The 11,015-nt window shown below is 53.0% G+C and overlaps 1 protein-coding gene across 1 annotated transcript; it reads right to left on the bottom strand.

Annotated features, from left to right (window-relative positions):
* Nucleotides 1-1,611: 1,611 nt before the first annotated feature.
* Nucleotides 1,612-8,979, bottom strand: PLAAT4 (phospholipase A and acyltransferase 4). The gene is made up of 4 exons (XM_026487638.4): nucleotides 8,775-8,979; nucleotides 5,572-5,680; nucleotides 4,315-4,583; nucleotides 1,612-2,946 (listed from the first exon to the last, which is right to left on the bottom strand). Exons 1-4 carry the CDS (start codon nucleotides 8,781-8,783, stop codon nucleotides 2,848-2,850), a joined length of 486 nt encoding a protein of 161 aa, XP_026343423.2. The 5' UTR covers nucleotides 8,784-8,979; the 3' UTR covers nucleotides 1,612-2,847.
* Between the last annotated feature and the right edge of the window lie 2,036 nt (nucleotides 8,980-11,015).

Here is an 11,015-nt window from a genome sequence, read left to right as displayed (position 1 = left end):
CCATATATACAATGGAATATTACTCAGCAATCAGAAAGAATGAGTTCTCAACATTTGCTACAACATGGACAGCACTGGAGGAGATAATGCTTAGTGAAATAAGTCAAGCAGAGAAAGACAACTATCATATGATTTCTCTCATCTATGGAACATAAGAACTAGAATGATCAGTAGGGGAAGAAAGGGATAAAGAAAGGGGGGGTAATCAGAAGGGGGAATGAAACATGAGAGACTATGGACTATGAGAAACAAACTGAGGGCTACAGAGGGGAGGGGGGTGGGGGAATGGGATAGACCGGTGATGGGTAGTAAGGAGGGCACATATTGCATGGTGCACTGGGTGTTGTACACACCTAATGAATCATCGAGCCTTACATCGAAAACCGGGGATGTACTGTATGGTGACTAACATAATATAATAAAAAATCATTATTAATAAAAAAAAAATAAATTAACATTTTACATTCAAAAAAAAAAAAAAAAAAGGAAACAGGTCAGCATGCACCGGGATGAGAGAGTCATTTATTATGGGGATTACTGTGAGTTAGGTCTAACCTCGATTCCTTTAAAAAGCAAAGAAAAGAATTCCTCACTTTGGCTTACACTTTGTAACTTGTGGTTCTACTCTGGTGTCCCGACCCCGGGGTTGGGAGCTGTTGCTCCTGAAACATTTCCGTCAAAACTTGAGTTTGACACCTTGTCACCTGAAACTTCTTTCTAGGCTCCTTCCTCTTGCACGTTGTTTTGGACACCTAGCTTGTGTGAGGCAGTGGACCCCGAGCTGTAGACACACTCACGTCTGAGGTAGACCGTGTTGTCAGTCAGTGAGAGGTCACGCTGAGTAGGCCCGGGTGCTGTGTGAGGCCTGCTGTGACAACGTACCACAGACGAGGGGGCTTAAGACAACACAGCCTTATGGTCTCGCGGTTCCGGAGTCCAGCCGTCAGAACTCAAGCTGTCCACAGGGCCGCACCCTCTCTGGCCTGTGGGGAAGAGTCCGTGCTTGCCCCGTCCTCGTTCCTGCTGGTTCGCTGGCCGTTCTCGGCGTTCCTTGGCATTAGCCGTAGGCCTTCAGTCTTGGCTTCTGTCGGCCGTCTGTGTGTCTCTTTTCACGTTGCATTCTTCTCCCTGTGTCTGTGTTACGTTTCCTTTTCTTTTTTTTTTTAAAGATTTTTTTTTTATTTATTTATGTGACAGAGAGACAGCCAGCGAGAGAGGGAACACAGCAGGCGAGTGAGAGAGGAAGAAGCAGGCTCCCAGCAGAGGAGTCCAATGTGGGACTAGATCCCGGAACGCCGGGATATTGCCCTGAGCCGAAGGCAGACACTTTAACGACTGCGCCACCCAGGCGTCCCTGTGTTACCTTTTCTGATAAGGACACAGTCATGTTGGCCAGAGCTCACCCTGATGACCTCGTCTTAACGGGATTACCTCTGTGAAGACCCTGTTTCCAATAGCGTTTCCTGGTGGAGACCCTCCTTCCCTCTATGCCTTCTTCCTAGAGGCTGCATTTAGCTCTATCATTAGTAAGATGACATCTGTCCCTCTGGTCGTTTCTGTATTTTTAAGAGTTAATAGCGTAATATGATGAAATGAGAAATGATGTTGTTCTTTCTTTTTTTAATAATAATTTTTATTTTGTTAGCTTAGTCCCCATACAGTACATACTTAGTTTTTGATGTCGTGTTTCATGATTCATTATTTGCGTATAACGCCCAGTGCTCCATGCAATAAGAAATGATGTCGTTCTTGCAAACACTCAGGACGCCTCAGTTAAAACTGAAGTCCCCCTTCCCGGTCCCCAAGGTAACCACATATCAGGTTTGAATATAGCCTTTGTGTTCTGTTTCTTTGTAAACACCTAGCTATCTCTATAGGAAATAGGAAACATGGGACAACAAGGCTCATGCAAACCCTTTGAGACTACGTGTGTTTTGGGATTTGATATTTTTTGGGTTTCCGATAGAAAATATGGTGCATGAGGTCAAGGATGGGAATGGGCGCTCAGGTGTTTGCTCCTAAGGAAACATGCTGCTGTTTCTGCAGTGAGAGGCGTGACCGAGTCACGAAATGGGGTACATGAAGCTTACGAAAAGCCTCAGATCCGTTCTAGGCGGGTTTTCCTTCAAGGGAGTTTGCCGCCTAACTTGGGTTTGTAGAGCTTTTTGGATTTCAGAATTACAGAGAGAGAGCGTGGGTTTTGTACTTGTGTGTGTGTGTCTGCACGCTGCCCACGTGGAGAGGAAGCAGGAGGGCTGGGGGTGGACGCGACGAGGCTGAGGAAAGGTGTGCAGAGCTGAGGGAGAAGGAGAGGACTTCACGAGACTGAGTTTCCTCCAGGAAGAGCTTGGCTGTGCTTTGGTTTTGACTCTGCGGAACTTGCGGACTCCAGCCGCGGAGTCGAGAAGCCGGCTGCCTCCAGTTCCAGGCCAAGGGTCCTGGTTGTCTGATGGTTCCTGTTCTTGCCTCTCAGCCAGGGCCGCGTGTCTCCCCCTGCTCCCCCGTCTCCCCACACCCAGAAATACCCACGACTTGAAATAGCTGGAGCTGGACGGGCTCCTGCAAGACAGGAACACAGCCCCAGAGAGAAAGCAAGAGAAAAGCACCGAAGGCCCAGGGCGCCACCTGGTGTGGCCAGTCCCGGAGCCCAGCCGCGCCCTCCACAGACTTCACACCAGGCAGTTCTTGCTGCATTTCCTCCAGTAAAGGGCTCCCCTGTTGGGCTTTATTTTATTCTGTAAAAATAAGCCTTATTATAAAACTGAATGAAATCCACAAACCAAAGCTCTGGCCCAACCAGACCCCGTACATGTGTAAAGTCCCTGCTGACCGGACGGGCCCCTCAGCTTATTGCTTCTGCTTGTTGTTTCTTGCCATGAGTGCAAAGGCGGCAACGAGTGCTAAGCCCGCTCCTGCGATGCCAGTCGCCACGACGGCATCTCTGACCTGCAGGAGAGAGGAGGGGAGGTCACACTCCGTCGTGAATCCGAGGACAGGCTGTACATTCAACAAGAACATTCAGCTCAAGGGAACTCACGGGCCCCTTGGCCCACTTGACAAACTCAGGAGTCTACAGATACTGGCAGGGATGGGCGCCTGGGTGGCTCAGATGGTTAAGCGTCTGCCTTCGGCTCAGGTCCTGATCTCAGGGTCCTGGGATCAAGCCCTGCATCAGGTTCCCTGCTCAGGGGGTGACTGCTTCTCCCTCTCCCTCTGCTGTTCTCCCTGTTCCCCCAGCTCGTGCTCTCTCGCTCTCTGTTCAATAAATAAATAAAATTTTTAAAAACAACAACAACAACAACAAACTTTGGCAGGGAAACGGGGAGAAGAGGGTTGGAAGGGAAAAGAACCGCTGGATGGAGCCCGTTGGCCAGGGTTGTACGTGGGCCTGAAGGCAACTCAAACCACTTTTGGGCATTTAAAGCACCTGAATCCCCAGAGCGCGGGGTGGGAAGGCCCAGGAGATGCAGGTGGGATGGCTGAGAGCCTGCGGCCATCAGGGAGCCCGTGCAGCAAGTGCGAGGTGGCTCAGGAACGGCTCTCGAATCTTCCCATGTCACACCTGTGCCCCCCAGGAGAGCAAGGACCTCACGTGTGTCACTCGTCTTGTTCCTCGCTGCATCCCCCACACCTGGTTCTGCCAGGCACAGAGGTGCTCTTTAGGAGTTCTTAAAGAAATGACACAACTCAGAGTGGTGGTGTCACTCTACCTTCAATTATTAGCCCTGGAGGTGCTGCAGTTCGGGGGTAGGGAGTGGGGACTCCAGAGAACGACAGCTGGGGTCGGAATCTTGCCTCTGCCACTTATTAGCGGTGCGTTTTGGGGACAAGAAACGTGGAAGCCAGAACGGGTGGGCATGGAAGCTGTGCCCCAGATCTTCCATAAACGAATCCTTGAGCTCGTACACAGGCCCATGGACCTTGAGCATCCCTTGCCTGAGTGCTCTCCGGGGCCTTAGGAGAGCTGTCATGGTGCTGGCTTGGCCCACACTCTTCCTGACATCCCTTCGGGGCATCAAGAGCTGCCTTTAGTGTGGATCCTAGAGGTGAAGGATCCTAGAAGGTCAGCTGGCAGGCCTCCAGAGGTCCTCCATCCAACTCCTCCTCCCACACATGGGGAAACTGAGGCCCAGGGAGGGAGTGACCTGTCCACAGAGCCGCGTGCATCAGAGGCTGATTGAAGAGTTGAGCTCAGACCTCCTGACTCCCAGCTAGTGTGGCACGGTGACTCTTCCCTCTGCCTGCACAGCTTGGTCACCGCCACCCCAAGGGGACCACCAGGAGGGAGACGGATCGTCTCAAAGAGGACCTTACCTGTCTGCACTCGGGCACACCATATCTCAGGTCGGTGACAAAGTGCTCACAGTTCCTGCGCAGAAGACTGTATTCTATCTCCTGACCAACTTTCGCCTTTGCAGAGTAAATGATGTGGTTCACAGGTCGTGGTGTATACTTGTCATCCAAGAGGTTGTTGACCCTATAGCGGCAGCCCCCCACCACATCCTTCAGGCGCTCCCGTTTCACCACCGCCCTGTTGCTCAGAACAGAGAATACGCTGCTGGAGCCAGCCCCTGGGTACTCACCTGGAATCAGAGACACCACCATGGTCACGGGGAGCTGCAGGGGAAGGCGAGACAGGGAGGGAGAAGGGGCGGGACGAGGAAGAGAACCAAGGGAGTGCTCTACTGAGGCCCTGATGTTTGTCTTTTCACAAATGCGATTGGAGCATTCTCAGATTTTGTTCTTTTTACTGAACAGGCTGTGGATATTTTTTCAAGTCAGAGAATGGCATGATTGCATACGCAGTGGCATTGTCTTCCATCACAGGGATATGGGTCATCGATCTGATCCAGCTCTATTATTGAACATTTGGGTTGTTCAAAGATTTTTGCCACTATAAACAGTGATAGTCAAATATTTACTATTTATTCAATTTTGTGCATGTGTGCATTTCAGAAAGAGATCCAATTTATTTGATCACACACTGTTTACTTTCCATGTATTACTTCATCACCTCTTAATTTTTGAGGTATATATTATCTCCATTTGAAAATCAGAATACTGGGGCACCTGGGTGGCACAGCGGTTAGGCGTCTGCCTTCGGCTCAGGGCGTGATCCCAGCGTTATGGGATCGAGCCCCACATCAGGCTCCTCTGCTATGAGCCTGCTTCTTCCTCTCCCACTCCCCCTGCTTGTGTTCCCTCTCTTGCTGGCTGTCTCTATCTCTGTCGAATAAATAAAAATAAATCTTTAAAAAAAAAAGAAAGAAAATCAGAATACTGGTGGTGGGGAGGTCATCCAGGCAATGTGACCACCAGTGACCATGAGCTGGTCTCCAGCAATCAGAGGCTCCTCATCTCATCCCCATCCTTGGAATGTGCATTCCACGTGACTTCCCGCCCGCAGACCTATGGGACTCCGCTCAATTACTCAGCGGGGTATGGATGTACGGTCTGCTCACAAAAGCTCAGGGAGAAACCGAGTCAGGTTTCCCTGGCTCAGCTCTTTCCTCTAATTGTTCTCATGATGGTAACAAATATTTTGAAAATAGTATTTCCAACAGCGCTTACTCGGAGGAGCCAGATGGATCACATAACCATTTCCCACATAGATGGCCCAGTGCTCATAGCCAATGCGGAAAATCTGAATCAGGTCTCCGGGCTTGGGTTCTTCACCAAACTGCAACACAAAAACCCAGGATGGTGTAGGCAGCCTTCTAGGCAACATTCAAGAGCCCAGCTGGGGTCCTGCAGCTTGGCCGGGGCCCCACTGCGTGATGTTCATCATTGGTGAGAGCCTGCAGTGGGAGGGGCCCCCCTGGCCCCTGTGGGGTCCTCATCCTGCTGTCACTTCGAGAGGTTCTGAAGAACCGGGGGCTGGAAGCCTGGAGAAATGGACCTTGTGGAACGGGAGAGTGGAGATTTGTTCAGCGTGCGTGTATTATTATGTATGTATGTGTGCACTCGTGTTGTACAGGGTGTGGGTGAGGGAACACAAGTGTGTGTATGCACATGTGGTGTATGTGTGTTCTGAGTGTAGTGTTCCTTGTCCATGCACAACTACGTGAGTGTCTATGTTGGGTTTGCATGTGTGTGTCGGGCGTACGCAGGCGCACATCTGTGTGTGTGTATACGTTGGGGTTGCGTGTGTGTGTGTGTGTGTGTGTGTGTGTGTGTGTGTGTGTGTCGGGCGTACGCAGGCGCACATCTGTGCGTGTATACGTTGAGGTTGCGTGTGTGTGTCGGGCGTACGCAGGCGCACATCTGTGTGTGTATACGTTGGGGTTGCGTGTGTGTGTCGGGCAGATGCAGGTGCACACCGAGGCTGTGAGTGTGCGTGTGCAGGCGCATTGCACACCTGCTCCTGAGAGTGTGGACCTGACCACCTGGATGAAAACCCCTTCGCGGAGCCTGGGAGCCCCAGACCCCTCCCCAGCAGTCAGAGAGGAGAGTCACCAGCTTCTCGACCCTTCGCAGGTCCTCGTCACACCTCTTGGCCCTCCTTGTCCACGGCCGCGACAGACACCTGCCTCTCCTCAGACGCCATCCCCTCCAGTCCCAGGACACCCGCCCTTGGAGGTGCCAACATGACAGACACGAGCTGACAGCAACCTGAGGGGACCCGAGGCTCTGTAGGGCTGGCAGCTTCTGGCCCTGGGGGCTTACACCCAGCGTGCACAAAGCTCGCCTCTGTGGGCACTTTTCCCGCAGCCCCAGGGGAAGGAAGCATCAGCCCATTGCTCAGGTGGGCAACTGAAGATCAGAGAGAGGGGCTTGGCCAAGAGCACTCAGCTGAGCTGCCCCTTCTCCCCGTGATTTTCCCTGCCTCCCTCCCCCTCCACACCTCTTTCCTGCTCCTCAGTGTCCCCCACCGTCACCCCAGGGGGCCACAGCATCTGATTTGAGAATGTTTCAGTTTCTCTCCCTCTCTGGGCCTGCCCTCAGCAAACCACACACCGCTCCCTCTCAGTGCAGGCCACCTAACCAGAGACCCGTGGTCAGCTTTCCTTAGTCCTCTTGGTCATGCCAGCATCCAACAACCAAGGCCGACCCCGGACTTTCTCCTGAATTCATCTGGTCCACTTCTCACCCTCTGAATTCATCAGGGCAGTCTCTGCGCCTGAATCTGAGACCTGACCCCACTCCATGAAGTTGAGCCTTTATTATTATTTTTTAATTTTATTTATTCTAGTAATTTCCACACCCAACATGGGGCTCGACTCACCACTCCAAGAACACGAGTCACATGCTCTTCTGACTTAGCCAGGTGCCCGGACCCTACATCCTCTTGACTGGACCCCCACTCCCACCCTGGTCTCCTGTGCCTGCTACCCCACATCCAGTCTCCCCAGGACCCACGGTGGCCTTCCCAAAGGGCACATCTGACCATGATCTTCCCGTGGCCTCAGGGCATGGGACACGCACTTTGGGCAGCTCACAGGTGCCCAACCCTCCTGACCAAACCTTCCTCAGCCCTCCTCACCCTGGCTGCCCTCTGCCCCCGGGCTGACTGGCTTGCCCTTCTCCTCACCACAGAGCTGGCTCCTGCCTCCGCCCCTCCGCACAGCTGGCCCTCCAGTCGTCTTGCCCACTCCTCCCTCCTCTTCTCCCCCGCACCGCCCAGCCCTCTCTGAGCAGCTGCCCTCAGCACCCAGCCTGGCTCAGCGGCAACTCTCTGGGTCCCCAGGCCCTGGGACCTGCCCCTCCCTCGGCACAGATCACATCCTGCGGGGATCCCTGTGTCTGTCTGCACCTCCCTCTGCTCTTTGAGCTCCACTGGGGCAGGATCCTGGGTGCTGCCCCCGGCCCCTTCCTCTCCAGCAGCTGTGAAGGGCCTGGCCTGGAACAGGGCCAAGGGAATCTACGTGAAAGAGGGGCTGGAGGATGAGCAGGGCCAGGACCCGGGCCCCAGCTCCTCCCCTCTCGGCCAGGGCACAGCAGGCACAGGGATGGTCGCCATGGGGGAATCAAAAGGGGATTTTTCACTCTGAGAGTCAACGTCTGGCTAGGATCAGGGCCAGACACCCTGCACAGTAGCTGGTGGCCGATCAAATGTGACCCCGGGCCCCGCCTTGAGGAGGAGAGGCTGCCCAGGCAACAAAGGCGGATTTCTTTTGGCAGCAATCAGGCCCTGGCCCCACCCCAGGCCCTCAGGTGTGCGGAGTGGGCAGCTTCTTCCCAGAATGGCCTCATTTCCCCGAATTGCCTGAGTTCAACTCCTTCCCCTTCAGTGCACACGAACCACGGAGTCCGACCTGCCCCTGCCTGGATCTTTTGTGGATCTGCGTATCAGGGCCGACAGGAAGGGAGATCCGGAGTCAGAAAGCTGGAATGGAAGCATCCTTACCGAGGCAGGACAGATGCCAAAGAGGGAAGAGGAGAGAGAAGGAGAGAACTGAGCAGGCACTGAACTCTCCCAGTGAGGGAGACAGGCACATTGGGGATCCCCAATTCTGGTCACCCCCCTCGGCCCAAACACCAGGTGCTTCCCAGCTCAGGCGGGCCAAGCCCCCAGGCAGCCACAGCTCCTTCCCCGAGAGCCCCTGAGCCCCCCATGCTGAGATGAGAGGGGAGGCTCACTGGGACCGAAGCCCTCACTGTGCTGCAGGAATAGGGACTTTGAAACACCCAAGACTTTTCCATAACCTCCTTCAAAAGCCTTTCCAAACTCTGCAGTTCAGTGTGGCCCAGACCAGACACCCAGACTCAGGCCTTTACAGGAGGGGGCTGCCCTGCTGCTGGAGAGCCGCAAATAGAAAGTTCCAGGGGCTTACCTCAGCCATGGTCGTGTCTGCTGTCCTGCTACATGTGGACCGACTTTTATACCAAAGTTGAGAGTTTTGCTTTCACTTTCCTTTTGATACTATTTAAAAACTATCACAGACGAATCTTTTCTTTTTATAGTAGGCTCCACACCCAGGTTGGAGTCCAAAGCAGGACTCACATTCCTGATCCTGAGATGCGGACCTCATCTGAGGTCAAGAGTCAGACTGGTAACCAGCTGAGTCACCCAGGAGCCACATAAACATTTTTCCCCCAGGGATACTAAACATTTGCTCTAAATGGAAGGGCCGGTGCTTACGTGACTCAAAAGACAGAATCACTGTGGCTTGTTGTTGAACCCGGGTCCGATCTGCTCACTGCAGGACAGGCCAATAAATGGAGAGAGACAAAGTGTTGGGGCAAGAAAAGCGATTTTTCTCAAGAAAGCCGGCAAACCGAGACGATGGTATACTGATGTCCCCAAAAAACCACTGTCCCGTATCCATGCAGGCAGGACTTTGAAAGGAGAAGAGGAATGGAAAAGAGACCAGCCACAGCTCCACCACGGCTTGACCAATCAATCAAACGTCTTCAATAAACATGGGCCAGGTTCTTCAAGTTCCCTAAGAAACTGTAAACGGAATTGATTACGATAAGCTCATAGTAATTAAGGCTCAGGAGTGACATGCAAGAAAGTGCTGACTGGTTTATTTTGTGCAGTGTGTTCTGTCTTAATTCAGTGCTCCCATTACAATTTAAAGGTCAGCTAGTTCCCCCAACGGGCTTTCAGTGTGCAAATAGTTCCACTGTGGACCGACAAGGGAGGGAGACGTGTTCAAGGCAAACCGAATTCAAGATGGAATTAGTCCTGCTACCGTTTCAAAGCCACCTGGAGCCTGGCCCCCTTCGTCCCCTGTGGCTGCAGCAGGTTCAAGGGGCACATTTTCACCTGGCAATGTCCAAAAGCAGTGAAGGGAGATGTTGCTCATCACTTCTCTCTCTCTCTTTAAAGATTTATTTACTTATTTGATTGAGAGAGAGCGCGCATGCCTGTGGGTGAGCATGGGGGGAGGGACCGAAGGAAGGGGAGACAGAGTCCCAAGCTGACTCTGTGCTGAGCTTGGAGCCTGACACGGGGCTCGATATCATGACCCCGAGATCAGGACCTGAGCTGAAACCAAGAGTCGGACACCCAACCGACTGTACCACCTATCGCTTGCCTCTTGGTTTCTGGGAGTAAAAGCTTTCCCATCATCCCCTGACGGTCTCACTCCCGCCCTTCACTGCTCGGACCTGGGTCACCTGTCTTCTCCTAAACCAATCGAGGGCCTCCTTGGCAGGCTCAGAACACTCCCGGTACATCCCGTGGAGCTGCGGAGGGGCTCCTGCTGCCCCGTGCACAGCAGGGCTCTGTGCGCCTGGGAGAAGGTGAGCGACCGTGTGGGGTGGGGGTGGGGACGGGGAGATGGCCATTGGCTAGGCCAACAGCACGTAAGATGCGCTCGCCTACATCCCACGCACTGTCACAACAGCCTTATTAGAAAGGTGCAAAGAGGCTGGCGCGGGTTTTCAGACAATCAGACCGGTTCCCTACGGGATCCTGCAGGAAAAGCGGGGGCATTGACTCAGCGGCTGGCAGAGAATACAGGAGGCTTGCTGCTGTGAGCAGAGATCCCATGAGAATGAACTTACGCTTGGGGGGGCTCAGGAAGGCCATCACCTCTGCCAACATCATCCCCGGGCTCCAGGTTCTTTGGACCAGAGCTCCTGACGGTCCAAGGTCTATTGGCTCCTTTGGCCTTGGCCTTGGCCTTGGCCAGCACTACCCGCCGCTTCCAAGTGAGCGTTATTTCTAAAAGGAGCCTACAAGTCTGGAGGGGCCAAAGACAGGCTGTCCTAAGATGGGCCACCTTGGCATGAAGATTATTTTTCAGTTAAAGGCAATCAGATTCAGGAGTAGATTCAGAAAGAGCTCTTTGCCTCTCCCACAAATGCCTAAGAGAATTTATGAGGAGTCCTGCTCCAGCAGGAGAGCTATCGCATAGATAAGTGCATTATACTATGAGCTAGGTATGGTGAACAGGGAGGAGGCTAGCAACGCCTGTTTGATCAATGTCCTCTGTGTCCCATTGTCTCTGGTAGGTCCTGCAAATATTTATTTACCAAACATTTACTTTTTCAGAGCTTCCGATGAAGCACATGTCTTCTTTCAGACCCAGACCCCTCCCTGCCTTAGTTCAGAATGACGTGTA

Source organism: Ursus arctos, unplaced genomic scaffold (genome assembly GCF_023065955.2).
Source record: "Ursus arctos isolate Adak ecotype North America unplaced genomic scaffold, UrsArc2.0 scaffold_23, whole genome shotgun sequence".
NCBI lineage: Eukaryota > Metazoa > Chordata > Mammalia > Carnivora > Ursidae > Ursus > Ursus arctos.
The sequence above is the reverse complement of the archived record's forward strand: the minus strand, read 5'-3'. Positions and strand labels throughout refer to the sequence as shown.